The sequence below is a fragment of the Bison bison genome, unplaced genomic scaffold (genome assembly GCF_000754665.1).
Source record: "Bison bison bison isolate TAMUID 2011002044 unplaced genomic scaffold, Bison_UMD1.0 scf7180017864174, whole genome shotgun sequence".
Taxonomy (NCBI): Eukaryota; Metazoa; Chordata; class Mammalia; order Artiodactyla; family Bovidae; genus Bison; species Bison bison.
This window is the reverse complement of record NW_011494746.1, coordinates 2,179,884-2,203,707: the sequence shown is the minus strand read 5'-3', so window position 1 is coordinate 2,203,707 and position 23,824 is coordinate 2,179,884. Positions and strand designations below refer to the sequence as shown.

Sequence of the window (23,824 nt, the reverse complement as noted above, 5' to 3'; positions counted from 1 at the left end):
GAGGGTGTGGAGAGAAGGGACCCCTCCTACACTGTTGGTGAGAGTGTAAATTGGTACAGCCACTATAGAGAACAGTATGGAGATTCTTTTAAAAACTAAAAATAGAGCTACCATGTGACCCTGCAACCCCACTCTTGGGCGTGTAAATCCAGAGATAAACATGATCCAAAAGGATCCATGCCCCCCAGTGTTAACTGCAGCATTGTTTACAATAGCCAAGACATGGAAGCAACCTAAAAACCCACTGACAGAGGACTGGATAAAGATGTGGTATCCATACACAATGGAATATTACTCAGCTGTTTAAAAAATGAAATACTGCCATTTGTAGCAACATGGATGGACCTAGAGATTGTCACACTGAGTGAAGTAAGACAGAAGGAGAAATATCATGTGACGTCCCTTATATGTGTAATCTAAGAAGAAATGGTACAAACAAACTTACAGAACAGAGAGAAACTCACAGACTTAAGAGAACAAACTTATGGTTGCCTGTACACACTGATTTATATTTTTTCTTCTTTATTTTTTGAATTGTGAACATATGATAACACATTTACAGGAGATTTGGAAAATACAGACCTTACTATATATTACAATTATTTTTTTAAGTAAATTATTTTTAGTTGGCATTTCAATATCAAACTCTCATAGATTAATAAAATGAACAGACAGAAAAGTAGAAGGATATAGTAGACCTTAAAAGCACTATGGACCAATTCAACATAATGAAGAATTATACAGTTTTCACAAAACAGCAGGATACAAATTCTATTCAAGTTCCCATAAACTATAAATCCAGGGGAACATATCCAGGGACATAAAACAAGGTACAGAAATTTCATTGTCTAAAGCTATTGAAATCATGCAGGGTCTGTTCTCTTATCACTGTAGAATTATATTAGAAATCAATATCAAAAGATATTTGGAAATAACCCACATATTCAAGTACAATGTGACATTTACCAAGAGAGATCTTTGACTTAGTCATTGAAAGCCTCAATGAAGTCAAAAGACTGAAAAAACACAGATGATTGTAGAGAAGAAAGCATTTAAATAAGAAATTAATATCTAAGTAAGAAATATTAATAACATCAAAGATACCATAAAACCCCATATATTTGGAAATTAAATGTCCACTTTTAAATGATGGTACACTGCTATATTTAAAATAGATAACAAACAAGGACCTACTCAATGTTACATGGCAGCCTGGATGGGAGGGGATTTGGGGGAAGAATGGATACATGTATGGCTGAGTCTTTGCTGTTCACCTGAAACTATCACAACATTGTTAATCAGCTATACCCCAATACAAACTATGAAGTTTTTTAATTAAATTAAAATTTTAAAAACTCCTTGAAAAAAAAAAGAAATAAAATTCAGGTTGACCACTCATCTATCCTTAGAGATCGTGGCTGACTAAATTGACAGCTTCCTTTATTAAAGATTTTAAAACAACAGACCCTTGTAGATTCAGCTTTGCCCATAAATATTAGTCTTTATCTTTGGGTGATAATCTATAACCCCTCTCATCCCTAAGAATACTTGTTTTGATCAATTTTGCAGTTGAGCTTGTTTGTCTGAAACACTCCCGAAGAGTGTAAACTACAAACTACAGATTATGTCAAATGAACTTTACTGCATTTTCACTGAAGCTTCATACTCTATTGTCATTGTGCACAGGGCATTGCTTCCCATCAATAAGAGCCCCCCACCACACACACACACACACACACACACACACACACACACCTCCATAAAGACTAAGCTCTTTAAAAGATATTACCAGAAAGAAACAGAGGATTCCCCTCAGGACTTTGGGAAGAAATGGGCTTGACAACTTGACTCACCTTGGAGCCCTTAAGAGTCTGATAAATACTGTGCTGCTGCTGCTAAGTCGCTTCAGTCATGTCCAACTCTGTGCTACCCAGAGACGGCAGCCCACCAGGCTCCCCCAACCCTGGGATTCTCCAGGCAGGAACACTGGAGTGGGTTGCCATTTCCTTCTCCAATGCATGAAAGTGAGAAGTGAAAAGTGAAGTTGCTCAGTCGTGTCCGACTCTTAGCGACCCCATGGACTGCAGCCTACCAGGCTCCTCCATCCATCGGATTTTCCAGGTAAGAGTACTGGAGTGGGGTGCCATTGCCTTCTCCGATAAATACTGTGAGAATACCTAAAATAAAGTTCATCTTAATATCATTAATAAAACATTTCATACATATGCAATAACAGTGCTTTGTGCAAAATATTTTTCAAGATTCTTTTCAATTCTGAGTTTTTTGTTGGTTTGTTTAGTCTACAGATAAATGACATGTTCTCTCCATCAGTGTCAGGGAGAAGTTAGGGGTTTATTGTTGCTGTTGTTTAATCGCTAAGTCGTGTCAGTCTTTTTGTGACTCCATGGACTGTAGACTGCCAGACTCCTCTGTCCATGAGACTCTCTAGGCAGGAATACTGGAGTGGATTCCCATTTCCTTCTCCAGGGGATCTTCTTATCCCAGGGATCAAATCCATATCTCCTACTTTGGCAGTGGATTCTTTGCATCTGACCCATCAGGGAAGCCCATGGCGTTTATATTGTGCACTAATAAAGTGATGTGTGTGTTTAAGTCACTCAGTTGTGACTGACTCTCTGCGACCCTTTGGACAGTAGCCCACCAGGCTCCTCTGTCCATGGGATTTTTCAGGCAAGAATACTGGAATGGGTTGCCATTTCCTCCTCTGGGGGATCTTCCTGACCAAGGGATTGAACCCACATCTCCTACGTCTCCTGCAATGCAGCCGGATTCTTTACCGGCTGAGCCATCAGGGAAAGGGAAAGTGAAAGTCGCTCAGTCACCTCCGACTCTTTGTGACCCCATGGACTAAACAGTCCATGGAATTCTCCAGGCCAGAATACTGGAGTGATTAGCCTTTCCCTTCTCCAGGGGATCTTCCCAACCCAGGGATCGAACCCAGGTCTCCTGCATTGCAGGTGGATTCTTTACCAGGTGAGCTTCAAGGGAACCCCAAGAATACTGGAGCGGGTAGCCTATCCCTTCTCCAGTGGATCTTCCAGACCCAGGAATCAAACTGGGGTCTCCTGCATTGCAGGTAGATAATAAAGTGATGTGACTGCCAAACCCTAACTCTCAAAACTTAGAGATTTATAGCCAATGATGTCTGTATCTGGAAGCAAAAATGAGGGTTGAAGAGGAATCTGCTTAAGTAATAGACTGAGTGCATAGTGACAGTAGCTAAACTGAATTAGAGAATCTTGGCAACCTCTGTGCCTACATCAAAACTCTACTTTGAAAACAAGGACTCATATCAATTTAAGAGTGATGAGATGTCAGATTGTGCTGCTTCAGGTAACAGAATCACTGTCTCCTTCCCATTCAAAATCAAACCCATAGGGATTAAACACAAATTAAATGTTGCTAATAACAACGATAGCTAAAACACTAAGGGACTGGGCTGTTAATCAAATTTAATTCCCCTGAGAAGAGGAATTCCAGCAGACACACAACAGGGTGTAAAAAAGGTTTTAAAGAGTCTTTATTAACTAAAAAGCAATTCTTAGTCTTTCTTATAAACCTTGGCCCTTTTGTTATTTGCAAAGGGTCTCCTCAAGTGTTAGAAAGTTGGCAATTTGCTTTACAACATTTATAGGTCTTTTTTCCACCTAATGATTTGGAAGAAATATATGCTGAGAGAATTAATTTAATGACAAGCCAGATAAGGTATTAGTAGAATTCAGTAGCTGGATCATTGTGCCTATTGTATAAAAAGTATGGATTGTTTGATTGCTCCATCTTTTCTTCAGCGATCCTACATTTACACTTCACTAAAGTCCAAATTTAGTATGATTTAGCTATTTGCACTATACTCCTCTGCTAATTACACCCACACTGGCAAGTTAGGTGACTGCATCTTTTCCTGGGTGTTTTGTGTAAGAATCTCAACCTCGATGTGCAGCAGAGGCCTGCCAGGTAAGCCCTGCCTGCCTTCACCTCACCCACGCCAAATTCTTCTTCACTACTTGCTCCAGAGCAGTGGTTTGGCTAAATCGCAGCTCCTCTGAGTGGCACTGAGGAGGCCACGGAGGGAAGGAATGTGAGTAATGGAGAGAAAGGAAAGGAGCAACAGCAAGGGAGAGGGACATTAAGGAGAAACTGAGTAAGAGAGATGAGGTGAAGAGGTAGGAAGAAGGAGAAAAGATAGATATAATGTTCAGAGACAAAGAGGGTTTCCTGTAGTTATCTGGTTATGATAATAGTTATTGAAGCTTGTAAATCAGAGCCTATCATTTCCTTACTAAAAACTCTCCAATGACTTTCCATCAGGCTTAGAACTAAATCCAGGCTCTTTATGATGACCTACAAAGCCCTACATGATCTAGCCCTTAGTGACACCCCTTAGTGACTAAAAACAATTCATCATCTCTTGCAGTTTCTATGGGTCAGGAATCAGGAGTGGCTTGGCTTGGTAATTCTGGCTCAGGGTCTCTCGTGAGGTTGCAGTCACATGTTAACTGATGTCAAAGTCATCTGAAGGCTTGTGCAGGTTTGGAGAATGCTATCCCAGGAGGCTTACTCATATGGCTGGTTGTTTTCAGGAAGCCTCTCAGCATCAGCTTCTCAAAGTGGTCTGGGCTTCCTCACAGCCTGGCAGGTGAGTTCCTATGGTGATTATCCATGGAGAGAGCAAGGGAGGAAAGGGGAGAGAGAGAGAGAGAGAGATTGGAAACCACACAGAAGGAAGCTTTATCCTCTTTATGACCTAGCCTTGGAAGGTATATAAGTTCCCTCTGTCATACTCCAGTGACTAGGACAATCCCAAGACCCTCTCCAACCTAAGGAGAGTGAACATAGACCACTTCCCTTGGTGGGTCACGCTGTTAGAAGTACATCTAGGAAGACAAATATATAGATATGGCCATCTTTGGAAAATACAGTCTTCCGTGGGGAGAATTTCCTGTGGTTATAATAACTATTTTATGTAATTGATAAATCAGGTAATATCAATTTGTCTAATGGCTTTCCATCAGTTACTTTCAAGAATTCCTTACTTTTAAAGCCTTATGTGACCAAGCCCTTCCCTGTGAACCCCTATCCGACCCCCACACTCATCCTTTTTGCCACTTCTCAAACCTACTAAGCACATTCCCTCTGCATGGATCAGTTTTCTCTGAGATAGTCACCTGATTTGCTTTCGTGTTTTATTCAGGTTTCTACTGAAAGGGCACCTTCTGAGAAAGGCTCTCCCTGTGAGTCCTCACTGCTTGCCCATGGACAAACTCACTTTCTCTCTGTCCTCGCTACCTCACTTTGTTTTTCTTCAAGGCTCTTGTCACCACCTGACATCATGGGTAGAGAGATAGATGGGTAGCTGGGTGGATGGATAGATGGGTAGAAAGAGATGGAGACCATCAACTCAGTTCAGTTAAGTTGCTCAGTCGTGTCCGACTCTTTGGGACCCCATGGACTGCAGCATGCCAGGCCTTCCTATCCATCACCAACTCCCGGAGTTTACCCAAACTCATCTCCATTGAGTTGGTGATGCCATCCAGCCATCTCATCCTCTGTCCTCCCCTTCTCCTCTCACCCTCAATCTTTCCCAGCATCAGGGTCTTTTCAAATGAGTTAGCTCTTCACATCAGGTGGCCGAAGTATTGAAGTTTCACCTCCAACATCAGTCCTTCCAATGAACACCCAGGACTGATCTCCTTTAGGCTGGACTGGTTGGATCTCCTTGCAGTCCAAGGGACTCTCAAGAGTCTTCTCCAACATCACAGTTCAAAAGCATCATTTCTTCAGCACTAAACTTTCTTTACAGTCCAACTCTCACATCCATACATGACCACCAGAAAAACCATAGCCTTGACTAGACGGACCATATATATAATGTCATATATTAGATACAGATATAGAGCTTTGTTCTTTTGCTCTCAGCAGTATATGAATTCTATGAGGGCAGTAACTCATTTTGTTCACCAGCTGTCTCCAATAGACAGAACAGTGTCTACCCTAGAGTAAGTGCTACTCTGTGTATATGTGTGTTGAATGAGCAAAACACACACATGAATGAAAAAAACAAAGGGATATTACCTCTTCCTGAAGGCCATTCCCAAGTTGTTCTGACCAGTGTTGGCAGCACTGTAATGAGCGTGTCTGGGAGAATTAGGAAGGGCAGGACTCCACAACATGTATACCTGCTAACTGCTAAGTCACAATGAGACCCAGTATAATCAATCTTTTCAATCTTGATGAAAGAATAAGAAAAGCCTATCATAGTACTTAGCTAAACTAGGTAGAGTTTGGTGTGATTTGTGAATTCAAGAGTCCAGCCCAGCCCTTCTTTGCCTTTGTTGGTTGATGGTGCCAAAATCAATAATCCTTGAGGCTTTCTGAAATAGTGGAGCATTGCCTTAATGATGATATATCAAACAGTTAAAACTTAAGGGTAAATAGGATTCTGTAATGGATTTAAAATAATTTTTTTTTTTTTTTGGCTATGCTGGTCTGCCGGGTCTACTGTCATTGCAGCGCAGGGGCTTCTTACTGCAGTGGCTCCTCTTGTTGCAGAGCTCAGGCTCTCGCATGCGTAAGCGTCAGTTGTTGCAGCGCGCAGGCTTGGTAGTTGTGGCTGGCGAGTCCCAGCGCGCAGGCCCGGAAGTTGTTGCCCATGGGCCTGGTTGCCTCATGGCATGTGGGATTTTCATGGACCAGGGATTGACCCTGTATCCCCTGAATTGGCAGGCAGATTCTCAACCACTGGACCACCAGGGAAATCTTATAATGCATTTTAAAGGACAACTTGCCTTACGTATTACTGGGTTCAAGAGAAATTGTATTGCTAGGGAGATGAGACTTCAGAACTTTTCTGAAAGCCAGCAGAATAAAATCAAGAAATGCCTATGCTTACTCATTTAAGAAATTTAGCAACAACATGAGCAGTGATAGCTCTGCTTCTACAGAAAGCAGAGAAAAAACATCAAGACATCTCTGGAACACGTCTCCTAACTGCTGTGCTACAGCCATGCTGAGCAACTCACAGTTCCCAATCAAACCAGGCTGTCTTACCCCTCCACAGCCCTGCTTGCTGGGAATGCTACACTCTTGAGCTTTTACCTCCTGGTGCTCTCTTAACCCACACCTGCCACAGGAGAACCAAGCGCTGCATTCTGTTAAGTCCATGGTACACCGCTCACAGCACCATAACATTTTTTGGCATTCATGTAAGTTTGCATGCCTGCCCCCTGTCCTAGGGGCTACCCTGGTGGCTCAGCTGGCAAAGAATCCACCTGCAATGAGGGAGACCTGGGTTCGATCCCTGGGTTGGGAAGATCCCCTGGAGAAGGGACTGGCTACCAACTCCAGTATTCTGGCCTGGAGAATTCCATGGACTATATAGTCAGTCCATGGGGTTGCAAAGACTCGGACACAACTGAGTGACTTTCACTTCACTTCACTGCCACTATCCTAGATCACCAGCTTCTCCAGGGAAGAGTCTGGGGTCATGTTGGTGTTTGTGTCCTTACTAACTAACCAATGACCTTGACATAGGACACACTGAATAGAAGGATTTGATGGATGGACAGGCAGACAGACAAATGTGTGAACTGTCTTATCAGTGCTCTGTTGAGAAGATAGCTTAAAAATATGGGGGAAGACACACTCAGCACCCCGCTGTGATTCTCACTGGGGAAGAGCACTAGTGACTCTTCCTGGGCTGTCACACTGCACATGACCCCTGTCTGTAAAGTCTGTGAGCTGAGAATTCTCAGGACAGGCGTGGTATCCAACCTGACCTCTGCAGTCAGACATTCACACGGCAGGGACAGCCTATGTGATGATCCTTCCGTAAGCTGCCAGACATCCAGTTGAACCCTGAAAAGCTCTTAATGTGCAATGACTGGGGAATCCAACTTGGCAGAGCTAGATATTCACTGTGCTAATATTATGAAATGACAGTTCCCTCCCTCTTCCAAATCTCCCTCAAGGATCTCCCTGTGGCCCACTCTAACTGGACGTCCAGGGAAGGGAATTCTAGAGAATGTCATTCTACCTTCCTTGACACATTTCAGAGCCACCACCTCTTCTCAGTTTCATTCTACAAGCAGAGAACTGAAAAGCAGTCATAGAAGTAGTTGGAGTTCTATTAATTCTGTATGCACATCTAATAAAAACAGATAAAAGGTGTAAATCTTAATATTTGCTTTCCTGCCCAAATTTCGCATAAAACTGCTATAGATGGAATTGGCCAAGAGAGCTTATGAGTTAACAAGCGTTTCAGCATGGCCCCAGATGGTCTGGTGTTTTGATTCTAGCTTGTTCTCTATCTTTTCTCCACAAAGCTTTACCTTTCTCTTCTCTCCATTGGCCCCACCATTCTCTGCCTTCCCCTCTTGGATACCCCTGCCATCAGTTTGATGTCTCTGCTGTGCTCTGCCCATGAAACCACATTTTCTTTCTTTCTTTTTTTTTTTTTGAGACCACATTTTCTACTCCCTCTGATTTCTTTCTTCCCCAATACCTCTCCTCTCTCCATACTTAAATCTATTAGCCATCAGCATACTGGATTTCTGTCATTTTAAATATATAACTGGAAATAGGCAGAAGATGATATTCTATATAGAAGACATTAAGAGGACAATTCCCATAAAACTGATTTTTTATGGGACATTCTGTAATGACATCTGAATTCTTTCTTTACTGAGACATAAAGAATCTTATCTTCATTAAGTACTGAGACCAGGTATGTGATATCAATTAAAAGGCAGTGGGTTTGAGTCCCAGCCCATGGGTTCAAGTCCCAAGCTGAGTTCTGGATGGGTTCAAGTCCCACCTGAGGTGTGCAGTCTCAGGCGTGTGTGTGCTTAGTCACTAAGTTGTGTCCAACTCTTTGCGACCCCAAGGACTACAGCCCACCAAGCTCCTCTGTCCATGGGATTTCCTAGGCAAGAATACTGGAGTGGGTTTCCATGCTCTCCTCCAACTCAGGGATTGAATCTGTATCTCCTGTGTCTCCTGTTTTGCAGGTAGGTTCTTTACCACTTGAGCCACCTGGGAAATCTTAAGTAATCACATTCTTAGAAATTCAGAGATAGAAACATTATAGGAGATATAATGCATGCATGCTGGGACCTCATATAAGCAAGTTAAGCCATTAACCTTATTAACAATGAGCTAAATGTTTTGTGCCAGGAATATATAGGTGTGATATTTACATAACTTAAGTGGCAGAGGAGGAGGCTAGCCCTGTGTTCACCCTGAGAAGGTTAAGGCCAGGTCTGGAAGAAGCAGGCAGGACTGTAGCAGAGCAGTCTCAGCTCCTGGGAAAGGTTCAAGATGAAGGGACACCAGTTTCTCCATCTGTACCTGCCATAGGAACAGGCCTCCAAAGGCCTCAGAGAGCTGCACTCACCCTAAGGAGGAAGTTGTCCAATGGGAGGGGTGGGAGGAGAGAAATTTTATCCTATAAAGATCATTTCAGGTTTGCCTTTGTGGCCAAGCACATCTGTAAAACTAATGTCAAGGTCCCTTTTGCTCACCAAAATTATTCCCACTTTTCTCAACATTACCAAAAATTTCCTAAACTACAAAGTAGTTCATTTGACAACCAGAAATAAAAAATTTAAAATGGAAATCTTTAGTTTAGATAAAATTTTAATGTGAATGAATTTCAATGAAAGGGTAATAGGGTATTTGGCCTATCACTCTTAAGGATCAGACTGGTGTCTGATCCTTCCTGGCTTTCAGAGGAGAAAGGAGAAGTTGTGGCATCAGGGGTAGGCTAGGGGGACAAAGAAGATACACAACACATTGAGGCAGACTTTACCAGATTTAGCCATCACTGTCTTCTGCTGGGTAGGGACAGTGACAAGGTGGGGCACTGAGGAGTTGTTATAGGATACTTTCAATGGCGTTTGAAAACCAGCCTGCATCACAGGCTGGGGAGAGAGGGGTTGATTAAGCTATCAAATTCTCACTCTGCAGAGGGTTCTCATTGCAGTCTTGAACAATCAGCATCCTTATTCAAAGCCACATACCCATTCCCTCTTCAGTTCTATGCTGAGGACACCACCTCACTCCAACAGAACTTGCTGCTCCAGCAGTAAGTCCCTTTGTTCAGAAGGAAATGTGGCTTAGGGAGCTCAGGAATGAAATTCACTTTGTTAATTATATAGTGCCTCCCCCATGGCTCAGCAGGTAAAGAATCCTCCTGCAACAGGAGACATGAGTTCGATCCCTAGGTCAGGATAGTCCCCTGGAGGAGGAAAATGGCAACCCACTCCAGTATTCTTGGCTGAAAAATCCCTTGGACAGAGGAGTCTGAGGGTCACAAAGAATCAGACAAGACTGAGCGACTAATGAGATTGATAATAATTTTACTTACAAATCAGAATTAACCATTATGATTTGTATAAACGTTATTAGGAAATATGTTTATAAAACCTTATTTGAAACACATAATGTCATGTTAAGTATTGAAATGAAAATTAAAAACCTGAGAATGTTTCTTTATATTTCTAATATATGTAATAAGTAATATATTAAGTTATTTTTAATTGATAAAATGATATTACTAAGGGGAAATCACAGTAAAAGAGAAAAGCATATTCTTAGACAAAAGCAGCACCTGATTTTTAACAGAGAAATAGATAATAAGCAATTAAATCCATATCATACTTAAGAACAGCTCTGGAAATCTCTTCTTTTCAAGGAACTAATAGTTTCTGGGAAAAAGAGGAAAGACATTTGGGGGTGAACACATGTCATTTACTGTGAGGTGCTCTCAAATCTGTTCCCTCTACCTCAGATGAAAACATCATTGAAATTCACAGGAGGGCCAGGCTGTGCAGCCCACACTTGGCGGGTACAGAATGGAGCAAACTGCAGCTCTGAATAGGTTTTTCCGTGCACGTTGCTCTGTCTGTGTGATGCCAGTGGCAGATTCAGCAGTCACCTCACATAACCCACCCTTGCTCACCCAAGCTTTTAACTGCTTTTAACAGGCTTTTCTTTGGAAATGATTGCACAGTTATTTAGTCGTTTATAAAATCAACCAGTTCCCATAGTGAGATTTATTTCTATGGGAGTCAAATCTTAGATTCTAACTAGCAGAGCAAAAATCTGTTGTCATGGAAACCATTCCCATTTCACTAGGCTGGAGCTTCAATTCACTTGCCTGGAGATGGATTGACAAAGATGCCGAGGAAAAGGGTGAAAAGAAATCAGACATGGCTTAAAACTATTTTTCTGAACAGTATCGATGATCACTATTGATTTTACTTTGGATGGAAAATTGACCTATACTGGATCCTAACAAAGTACTTTCCGTACTGGGGGGAAGCAACCAAAGTATGTTTTAGAAGCTATTTAAGATAACCCAAAGAGTTTCTCTCTTGCCAATGACGAGGATCATTTATTAGACCAGTAAGATTGTGTTTTATTTGTTCCAGAATAACTGAAGCCATAGTAGTTATGTTAAGGGTAATTCAATTTCTTTATATTTAAGCTTTATAAGTTAAATGTTAAGACTGTCAGAGAAGTAATATGTGGATTTGTCATCAAAATGAAAGGATTGTGTGCATCTCGAACTCATAGTCAAACCAAGCATGTCTGTTCACAAGTTCTTATTCCTACAAACTTATGGCATCATAAGTTGACCATAAAGAGCATGTGTATTTCAAGCTTTACGGTATTTGTGCCTTCCTAAAAGGACAGAACATTTCTGAGGGTTGGTGGAGATACCAACAGAGATGGTGTAAGCCGTTCCATTTTTTGCTCCATAGCCCGTCATTCCTGCTCCCTCTAAGAAATTACCACATTTCAGATTAGGCACACGTTTCCTCTTAAAGGACCTTCAACCAGACACATCTTTTTATTTTTTACTGAAGTACAGTTGTGTTAATTTGTGCTGTACAGCAAAGTGATTCAATTATACATATATATATATATTCCTTTTTACAGTCTTTTCCATTATGATTTATCAGAGGAGCTATCAAAATTTAGTTCCCTGTGCTATACAGTAGGACCTTACTATCAAACCAGATACATCTTTTAAATTAAAGTGGCACCATTGTGAGTGAAATACACACCAGAGTTAGTGGATGCCATGTGACTAGATTTCAGGTGCTGCTGGGTATCTGCAACAGAAGAGAAGTGACAACATGGTCAGAGGCAAGGCTGAGAGATGACAGTCTTCATCCAAGGCAGCAACAGCTCCCAATATTGAGTGAAATATTTTTAGTAGTCAGTTATAAGATTCTTGAGGATTTGACAGGTGTCTATTTAAATTCAGAGATTCAGTTGAAAAACAAATAAGGTCATCTGAAAAAAAACTAAATTTTTTTTAGGAAAAAAAATGTTATCTCACATCATGGGGTCTTAGTAAACAGATTAATTATATACAAGAAGTATTTATCCTTGGGGAAAAAATTCATTTTAAAATAAAAAGTATAAAATATCTCCAGTAAAATATACAAACCTTAAATTTATAGCTCAATGAATTTTTTATATTTATTTATATTTATAAATTTTACACCTATTAATATATATGTGTGTGTGTGTGTATATATCTAGCACCCAGATCAAGATACAAAATATAGTCTTCCCTCAGAGAATTTCACAAAACACTTCTCCAATCTTCCTACCTACCAAGGTCACCATTTTCCTGACTTCCATCATCATAGATTAGTTCTTTCTGTTCTTGAACTTTGCATAAATAACAATATGTATCTTTTTGTCTCACTTCTTTTAATCAACAATGTTTTAAAACTCATTTATGTTTCATGTATATCATTAGCTTGAATATTCATTGCTAAGCAGTGTTCTATTGTATGAATATACAGAATTTATTTATCCATGTTACTGTTGATAGACATTTGGGCAGTTTCCAACTTGAGGCTGTTATAAATAAAGCTGCTATGAACATTTTTATCGAAGTTTTTTGTGGACATATGCTGTCATGTCGGGTAGCTGTATATTTAACTTTCCTGGAAAGCATCGGTTTTCCCAGGTGGTTTTGCCATTGTAACTCTCACTAGCATGTGTGAGGCTCCCACCCTCACCAGCACCTAGTTTTGTCATTCCAGTGGATGTGCAGTGGTCTCTCCTTGTGTGCCCTTTTTTCTAAAGAAGCTTTTTAAAGAAGCTATGTTAATATCTGCCTCAATGTTGTCATGGGGTCCTATGGTCAGAATAAAAATTCAGATACTGTGATTAACATTTCCCAACCTCCCAATGACCCCACTGGGAAATGTAGATTTTCCAAGATAAGTAAAAGTTCAGGGGCGCTGAGACTTCAGGGTACTTATAAACTGATGATCATAACGGGTTGAAGTAGAAAGGTACACCTGATTCTTCTATAGTCACAACTCTCTCATTGACTGTAGCCCAGAAGATCCTCTACTTTTTAGGCCTTGTGTGATTAGGCTGGTTCAGCAGGATAATCCAGAATGATCTCTTAGAATCAAGGTCCTTAATCCCGTCTGCCGAGTTCCTTTTGCCGTGTGAGATAAGATAACCCAGGTTTCAAGGATTTGGGTGTGGACATTCAGGGAGCCACGATTCTGCCTACAACATCAAGAAATAGGATTGATATCCACAGATTGAACCAGCTCACCTGGAATCTGGTGCCCGAGCCCTGCTCTCAGCGACACTACGAGGTACAGGTACTCCCCTGGAGTGAACATTCCCCAATGCTGCTCAGTGGTATAGATGACACAGGGTGGCTTTTATTCCTCCCAAAGGGTCACAAAGGCTGAGGAGTAGATGGAATACCACCAGGTGTATTTGTTTATCAGTAACATTTAAAGAAAACTTGTGACTTCAACCTCATTTATAGGTTTGCTTAGCTTAGCTATTCTTTGATGTTGTACCAAAAAAAAAAAAAAAAAACCTTTTAAAAAGAGATAGAGACTGCTGTATCCTCCCGTGCAACTTGTAATACTAGCGAAAAAAGACACTGAAACTGAATGTTCAGAACATAAGAACAGCTGCCCAAGCCATCCTTATATAAGCACTTACGTGCAAAAAAAGCCTTTTCTTTCTTTTATGGTCTGGCCACCACTGTGACTTACCTTTGAAAGTGTATTAGAGATGGAAAAGATTCTATTCTGGGTCTAGGAGGTCAGAATAGGGAGAAGGGAAAAAATGTTGCTGGTTTTCCAAGTTCCATCTAAGAATAATATTTCTAGTAGGAACCTTGTTAAAACGAGTATTATTAGGGTTTCCTACCTCTTCCAAATAATCATATTTTTAAATGTAATATATTTTCATAAACTGTGTCTCCTTAATATCTATATAATTTATAAATTCAGTTTCAATTATCAGTTTCATCCAAGGGGTTTTAGAATGGCATTTCTTAATTTTATGAGAGATACATTAAGCGAAGCATTTGGGGGACTGTAGTAGGAAAGGTGAATCAAAGTTATTAGTTAATTTTGACTCAGTAATGGACAAATATAGGTTGACATGTGATGACAAGATGGGAAGGTAACATGGAAAAGCACAGCAAACCATCCAAAGTAATTGGTGAGTGGGATTAAGATATTAAAAGAAATGTGATAAAGCCACAAATTTTTTAAAAAGGAAAAATAGATTATAACAAACAGAAATATAAATAATGTTGGTGGAATAAAGCCAACTATATCAATGAATACAATAAATGTAAATAGCTCAAATTTCCCAATGACAGTGAAAAAAAAATCAGATTGAGTTAAAAACAAATATAGTTTTGAAATAAAAGAAGAGCAAAGTTGTATGAGAGAGAGGAGGGTATAAATATAGCAATATCAGATGAAATGGAATTCAAGATCAAAAGAACTAAGTGAAACATAGAAGGATAAGCTCTAATGTTAAAAGGTATAAATATTATTTAACAAACAACAGAGCCACAAATACAGAAAGCAATACTAAAAGAGAATGGGATCAAAGACAATCTTTGCAGGAAATTTGATTACTTGTTTGTTTTAGAATATTGTAAGTCAAGTAGACAAATAAAAATTTAGGATATCTGAATAATGCAATTAACAAGTTAAATTGTGTTTACAAATATGTTGCAAATTTTTATATTATACATATCATTTTTGTATTATATATATTCTCTCCCACAAAAAGAGAATATATTCTTCTCTTATGCTCATTGCCTGTTTATCAGAAGCTATCATGTACTTGTATCTGTCCACAAAATAATAATTATACATGTAAAACAGTAGAGATCTTATGAATCAGACATTCTGACCATAATCTACTCAAGTTATTAATAACAATCTATGATTTCACTTCCTATTCAATGGACCACCTGAATTTTCCAGATCACTGTCCAGTTTTGGATCCCTAAGGCTTTCTGGGTAAGCAAATATGTGCAGTGAGGCCAGCCTTGTCTAGTCATCAGCAGTGGAAAGAAACTAGTTTATGTAATACATACTTAGGTAGCACCCCATAGGTTAGGACCTCTACTAAAGGATTCACAAATAATACTGGTGGGAACTTACACCTTAAGTAGGAAAATATCAATAAGAAGCTTTTTAAGGGAAAAAAAAAAAAACTCACCCATCCATCCTGGTAATTTTAAAATGCAGATTAAAAAAATGAGATTCCATTATTTGCCTACCAGATTACAAAGGTAAATACAAATGATATATTTGGAGTGAGATATATAGGCAAGAATATCTGCCTATATATCACCTTCAGCAGGAATGTAAGTTAGATGATTATATAAAGGGACATTTTGATAACATGATTTTTAAAACTCTCTAGGAAAGTTTGCAGATCAAGCAGTTTCACTTTTGGAAATGGGGATAATCAAGAATGTATTCACATATTTCCTGTTTGAATTTCATTTAGCCCTTTGCAACAAGATGGAAACAAACTAAGTATGCTAAAATAGGAGATTCTTTAAATAAATTGTGATGTACCTCCACCCTGGGTTATCCTACAGTTTATCAGTGAATAGCACAGATTCTGACTGCAGGCTTCCTGAGTTTGAATCCCTGCTCTGCTTCTTAGCAACTTTATGACATTGGACAATTAACCTCCCTTGCCTTCATTCTCTCACCTATAAAAAATATGAATAATAATAGTATCTACCTTTGCTGGGCTGTTTTGTTAAAAAAGATGAGTTAAGATGTATAAAGCTTTACCTGCCATGTAGTAAATGTTACCAAAGTGTTTTGTATTTTTTAGCGATTAGTGTCAGCAGCAGCTATTAGTCAGATATGCAATAGAGTACTTAGTCAGATGGAAAAATATTTATATCATATTAAATGAAAAGGACAGATTTCAAGACATCAGTTGAGTATATGACCTGATGTCCATTTTGTTGATATACACTGTATGGAGACATACATATTTGATTATGAGAGTATAAAATTTTAAAAGATAAACATCAAGAGTTCATTATCAAGGCTATTAATAAGTAGTGTGTCTCTGGTGAGACTGAAGTTTTCCTTTTCTTCTTCTAAGTCTCTTAATTTTCTGATTTTTCTTTTTTTCTTATTTTTGTGAAATGAACATGTTCTGCCTTTAAAATAAGGTGGGAAAAGTTATTTCTTAAATAAAAGTCTTACTCTTGCCAAGAAACTTGAAAGAATAAGTCATTCCTCTTTTGAGCACCTAACAATTCAGTCTCTGAAAAGCACAAAGCATTTCTATATGAAAAATAGTTTAGTGATTTTTTTTTTAGTGATTTTTACCTTTTCATATATATTTCTAAGACCATGTTTTAAACTGTTTAGTGAAAAGTCCTTATTGTAGAACTGAGAGTTTCTATCTGGAACATTTAAATACTATTAAGAACTGAAAACTTATAGATCTTATTCTGTTTTGCTTCAGCTGTTCCCTGGTAGCATCAGACAAAGCAGAATGCTGTAACACCACTTAGAAGAACACAGCAGAACAGAATGAATGTGAAGACAGCTGGGGGATCCATACAGCTTTCTAGAAAAGGGCTCAGAGTCTGCTGTTTGGGGCCCTAGAATTTACCTAGGAGCAAAGGCAACACACACACAAAGGAGAGCTGTCCTATAATCCATCTCCAGGATGTAAAATCCAATATTTGCACAAAGACTTAGCCCAAGGAAGGCGTATTTTTGATCCTCGGGTGTAAATACCTAGTAACTGCCTGACAACACGCCTGTGGCGGGTTAGAGTATCCACAGAAAGGCGTGCTCAGCCATGAGCAGAGTGGTGTTGACCTTCCAGCCTGTGTGCCTGCCACTTGATTAAAGTTTCAAGCCTTCAGTCACAGCAGTCGCTGCATGAATTCTTTCACAGCTTCCAGCACTCTAAGCAAAAACCATAGAGATGTGGCAAATCAATTTCCACCAAGAAACTATGAACACTGGGGTGAGGCAACAGTTTATTTTGCTCTGCTCTGAGGCAAGAAATGGCTCCTCTATTTCATTGCTGAAAAAAACCTGCCATGTTGATTTGCATCTCCATTTTGAGAGTTTTCTGTCTAAGATGGAGAAATATTTGAAGTTTGGTGGATAGAGGCCGTGTAGATTATCTCTGAAATTCAAACTCCGGCCAGAACTGGCTGAGTCTTGCTAGGAAAGCAGACGCTTTTCATTTTCCCTGATAGGTGGAAAGGCTACATTTCTGTTGTTAGTCGTTAGAATATTCTAGTCTTCCTCTGCTTCATTAGAAAGCCTATGGGAGAGAACCTTTAAATGTGATATTATTAAGATCAGAATGGTGGTATTTGCAATGCAGTGACAGTTCCTTGAAGGAGGGATTTTGTCTCCTTTATCATCATTTTCCTGGCATGAATCACTGTGACTGGTCCATGGTAAAATGGGAGGTTGATTAAATTAAAATCATGAATGGAAAATTATCATTGCTATCTGTATTAGTTAGTTTTGCTGCAATAACAAATAAGTCCCCAAATCTCAGTGGCTTATAAACCAAAGATTGATTTCTTGCTCATATTATATCATGGGAAATAGTCTCAAGTTCCATTCTACATATCTTCTTTCTAAGGCCCCCAGCCACCATATGGGATGTGCCCTGTGGCATTCTGACCTGGCTCATAACAGCCCGAGCTCTAAAGAGTTGATGATGCACATCTCTCCCCAGCTATGTTCAGTGATGCCATGTTGGTGACCTAAAATCAACTATGTATATGAACCATGGGAATTGGCAGACACTACCAATCAAAATTCTTTTGTTTTTGTTTTATGAGGGCCAGTTCATCAGTGTACCCCTGGGTCTGTGTGACAAAGAGGAAGAGGAAAAAAGCTGGCAGAAATTCACAAGGCCTCTTCAGGTTAAAGTAAATCACATGGCCAAGGGTGACATGGCAGGGACACATGCAGGACACATGCTCCATCTACAGGAGGTCCTCCAAGGCCTATGGCAAGGATGGGCAGGGAACAAACAACTGTGGATGCTACAATATTCCCGGCTGTCTGGATAACTGTAATTGACCAAACCCCAAACTGGGACATGTGACATGACTAAATATTTTAATGACTTATGTATGTGTATTTTAACATAATTCTCATTGTAAAAACTTACTACTTATTAAATGCTTACAATATGCCATGTGTTGTATAGAACTTTATATAGTACATAAGTCTCACCAATCTCCCCCATCCTATGATACAGATACTGCTATTAACCACATATTGCAGATGAAGAAACTGAAGGCTAGAAAATTGTTTATCAGATGGGATGCCTTGGACACAGATTTGGAGAGCTGAATAGCGATAGTTAGTTGCTCAGTGGTCTCCATAGATCCATCTACAAGGAAGTGAGATGACCAGAACTGAGCAGAGGGAGGAGTTGACCTGCAGGGCCTCAGCCAATTCCTGCAGGGAGTTCTGGAGCTGGGATGACCTTTCGGGATTGTTCTCAAATCAAGGCAAGAGGGTCCCAGCCAGTCTCCAACCATGGGGTTCTGGCTCTTCCATATGTGAGTGGCAAAACCCTAACTCAGGAGTATCCAGACCTCTGAGCCTCTGCAAACTGGCAGGGGAGTGATTGGAGTTGAATAGGACATCTGTTAAAAGCACTCATCAAGATCCCTGGTATTTAAGAAATGACCTATATGTTGACAACATTTGAGTTTCTTGTTTTTACTTTTTAATTATATAATATCAATAATGTAGTAAGACTCAAAAATCAGTATTCTTCAAGAAGAATTGTTATTTTCTGGGAAGGAGTACTTTCCTTCAGAATAGCATTGCATTGATCCTCATTTTTGTGTTTTGTGTTGACCTTGGTACCCAGGAAGCAGGAGGTTAGGCCACAGTCTGCAGCAGGGTGCGCTGTGTCGGAGCTGCCCAGGGAAGGAGCAAGGTTGTTTTGGGGGCCACCAAGCTGCCTTTGTGTGTCTGCCACCTCACCTATTTTGTATGATTCTTGATTGACTCTTTGTGACCCATCTCGTGCCTGTAGTTTCAGATCCTAGACAGCTAGGAAGTTTCCTTTCATTTGTTCTAATTTGTCTCCATCCAGTATTCATAGTATTAATAAACTGAGGGGGGAAATGACATGAATAATGTTCACGGCAGGAAAAGGAAAGAAGACGTGGTTTTCTGTCTGGGAAAGCTTGGCAGCTGGGCACATGCACTGAATTCATTACCTGTTTCCTGAGCCTAAGTGATTGTGGTTCTGAGACGTGCTCCACAGGGGCTCCCAGGTTGAGCTCCAATCTCTTTTAACATATACTCCTTTGGGAGGCTAGGCTAGCCAGTCAGAGGAGAAGTTGGAAGGGGAAAGCAGGAGAGAAGGAGGGAAGGGGTGGAGTTCTTTGTTTCTCTCCTCCAAGCTCGGAACAACTTGCCATCTTTCTGGGCGATCTTGGTTATTCCAAGCATGCTCAGAGCTCTGGACTGGAAATCTGTCAGTGCTTCTTTGCCTAAATCATTTTCCCACTCCCATTCACTTTCTGATCATGATACCTTTTCAGTATATCAGAAAACAAATATCCAAGACACCAGAATGTTATTGCTTAGGCATTACTGATGGCTACATATACAGCCAAAAGCACACACTAAATATTTGCATCTTCTGTGTTCTGGTATAAATTTACAGGACTGCTCTGTGGTCCTGAGTACAGAACATCTCTGTTAGCATAGAGTAGGAATTTGAATGCTACTGAGAAACAAATAAATAATAATGTTCTTTTACATCAGATGTGGCTTATAAACATGATCAAAAGACTGTCCTATAAAAGCAATACACATATAAATCCTTAGAAGAGCATTTTCTAGTGAGAAATAGTTTCCAGGATTTTTTATTGTCTGCTGCTCCATTTCTACAAGGTGGCAAAGCTTAAGAGAAAAGTTTCTAGATATTTATCTTATAATGCAGATCAAATACCAGAACAATCATTAGCCAGGAAGAAGGCCTGAATATAGACACAAAGGGAGGAAATCTGAAAATAAATTGAGTTTTGCAGTTTACATACTGCTTTGCTATAAAACCCAGGGAGTAGGTGAGGCCAGCACTCTTTGTCTACTATAGTATCATTTTTTTCTACATATGTACCAGCACCTGATCAACAATTCTTATTGGGCATCAGGTCTAACTTATATTATACAGATGCCTTGAATTCCAAGGCTGGACTATAAGAAACCAGGTGGCTCTAATTTTGTGTAGTTGAATGAATTTGACTTCTCTACTCAAACCTCCAAATGTGATAACTAAGACATAGGTTACAATAAAGGGAGAAGAAAACTGTGGTAGCCCAGCAAACTCTGACTCATTCAGGAAAAGAGGGAAAGTGAATTCTAAAGTCACAATAACATTATGTCTCCTTTAGAACATGATTGTCATTCTATTGCCCTCTGTTCCAAATGAGACTCTTTCGTCCCTTGGGCTCTTGAAAAAGTTCTTGGGAAGAAAATTTTTACCCCAAGTTATAGTGTAGCTGGGGCTTCCCTGGTAGCTCTACTGGTAAAGAATCCATCTGCAGTGCTGCTGCTGCTGTGAAGTCGCTTCAGTCGTGTCTGACTCTGTGCGACCCCATAGACAGCAGCCCACCAGGCTCCCCCGTCCCTGGGATTCTCCAGGCAAGAACACTGGAGTGGGTTGCCATTTCCTTCTCCAATGCATGAAAGTGAAAAGTGAAAGTGAAGTCTCTCAGTCGTGTCCGACTCTTAGCGACCCCATGGACTGCAGCCCACCAGGCCCCTCCATCCATGGGATTTTCCAGGCAAGAGTACTGGAGTGGGTTGCCATTGCCTTCTCCGATCTGCAGTGCAGGAGACCCCAGTTCAATTCTTGGGTCAGGAAAATCCCCTGGAGAAGGGATAACCACTCCAGTATTCGTGGGCTTCCTTTGTGGCTCAGATGATAAAAGAATCAGCTTGCAGTGCAGGAGATCTGGGTTCAATCCCTGGGTTGGCAAGATCCCCTGGAGGAGGGCATGGCAACCCAGTCCAGTATTCTTGCTTGGAGAATCCCCATGGACAGAGGAGTCTGGTGGGCTACAGTCCATGGGGTTGCAAAGAGTCAGACCTGACTAAGCACAGCACGGCACATTGTGCAGCTGGGACCTAATATTCAATTACTGAGTAGCCCTTTCAGCAACTGTAAGCTCACTTTGTTCCTTTTCTTCCTAGGCTGTCTTGGTTTAGACTCCTGGAGTCTGAGTACCTCAATCAAAGTACAAGCAATGAAGGGTATCCTCCAACAGATCCTGTTCCAGGAATCTGCCCTGCAAATCCCACCCTAGTCAGTCCACAGAGGGTTATGGGCAGGAAGGAACAAATGAATAAGAGGTTAATAACAGGCAACATTTATTAAGCATGCACCATGTCCCAGCAGGGTTCTGGGCTTATATACAGTACCTCATGCAATGCTCACAGCACCAAAAACCATAGTATTCTTATTTATGGATGAGGTAGAGCTATGTGTGAGATATGAACAGCCAGTCACTGGCACCATTTATGAGTTTGGAGTGGTTTCCCTTACCATGATTCTTTGTTAGCAGGAGCCGTCACATTGATGAATGTAATCAGCCCTCACGATAATCCAACCACTAAACATTATTTTTCCCACTTTTTCCATTGGAGTAACTCTGACAGAGGTCACTTTCTCAAGGTCATGCTTAGGGAAGGACAGTATCTGAACCCTTCTGAAGCCTGTGCTCTCCCACCCCACAGTGGCATGCAGCATGCACATTTTTAAAGAGATTCAATGACTGACTTCCTATTTAGTCATGCACATATAAGCAAAAAACCACGACATGACCAAGAAATACAATTTTAAGATTCCACCCTTTTACTAAAAAGATGAGTGGATAACGCATCGTGTTAGCAAGGAGGAGAAAAGGCATTAGTTTTCAAAGAAGGTGATGTGGGGAAAGGAGTTTGCAATTTCCAGGAGGGATGTTGCCCCAGCTGCTAGGGGAAGGATTTTGTATTAAGTACAGTGGTAATGACTGCAAGTAATGGTGAGCTCCTGTATAAGGATTAAACTGTAGGAGGTAACTTGTCCCCCACATAACAAGAGGCCTGTGGTAGGACACTTCAAGTGTTGGTTCAGATGCTAAAAGACGCCGATGGAACCTGGCACTGTCTCCTTTCACCATCCTCCCTTCCCATGTTGATCTTCGCTTCTTGAGAGTTCCAAAGCATCTGCCATAAAGTTGGGAGGAAAAGAGAAGAGGCTGCACCAGCCTCACTGGTCCCATGTTAGCAGAAAAGCAGAAGCTTTCTCAGCCCTCCAGCCTCCAGCCAGCTTCCACTTAGATCTCATCAAGCAGCTGTGGGTCCCCTGTGTGGTGTGGAAAGGAAGAAGAAAGTATACCTTGCTTTAGGAGGCTAGTGTGGAGAGGAGCTGGGGTGGGCTGTGCTTGGGAGAAGGAAGATGTGCTTGGGAGAAGGTTGATGAGAAGGAGCCTCATCCTGCCCTTTGAATTCACCATTACATATAAGTGACCCCGGGCATCACAGGTGCTCTCACCCTTCCTTCCCTCAACCTGTTAACTCTTCATTTTTTTCTGCTTTCATCCCAGTAGCACTTTGGGCTAAATAGTGTTGATAAGTATCAGATCACCTGAATCACTATTTTTTTTTTATTTAAAGTTAAATAAACCATTTTTGAATTAATTAAGTAATTAATAAGATGAGGGGCTTCTAGGAAGATACCAGCTGGTAAGGGCCTTTGACTATAGCAGCCAGAAGTTTTCACTGCCTCAGAGGAAACACTCCTCAAGGGCCTCTAGAAGGAGTAGGGATGCTGCTATTTCCAGAATCTTCAGGTTACAGGTGTTGGCTCAGTGGCCCAGCTGAGACAAGAGGAATCTGAAAGGGTGAGGGCTCTTGGATGAAAACCACCCTGTATGGCTGCCTCCTGCAATGAGAACTCTATGGTTTCCTTCTTTGTCTCTGCAGAGCCAGCTCTCCCAGGCGCTGAACGGGCTGTCAGACAGGGCCAAAGAAGCCAAGGAGTTCCTGGTACAGCTGCGCAACATGGTCCAGCAGATCCAGGTATTGGCAGCAACCAAGGCAGAAAGCAAAGCCATGTGCTAAGATGTAACTGTGTACCTGGGATGTGGCGGCGGGGGGTGGGGGGGAGGTGGGTGTTTACTTGTCTTATCTTTTATTTTTATGTTTCCTAGGAAATTTCCTACATATTTTTTTTTCTGCTCTTTCTGTTCTAATATATGCAAACACACATACAGACCAACTTCAAATATACCCCTTCTCAAGACGGTTACATTTCCCCAACAAGCCAAGGACATAACCCCAGTTTCCAAGAGGTTCCCATCTTCCACACTGAGCTCCTAATTCTTTGCTGCCATGCATTCAGAAAGATGTCTATTTCTTTGTGGATTCAGTCATTATTGTTGAGTTTTCTGAATCTATATGTTCCC

The 23,824-nt window shown here is 40.7% G+C and overlaps 1 protein-coding gene across 1 annotated transcript in view; it reads left to right on the top strand.

Annotated features, from left to right (window-relative positions):
* Positions 1-23,824, top strand: part of TRIM9 (tripartite motif containing 9) — a 116,750-nt gene that overhangs the window by 38,431 nt on the left and 54,495 nt on the right. Inside the window, exon 2 of the mRNA XM_010842264.1 lies at positions 23,343-23,438. Coding sequence (XP_010840566.1) covers positions 23,343-23,438 — 96 coding nt within the window. The remainder of the gene's footprint in view (positions 1-23,342; positions 23,439-23,824) is intronic.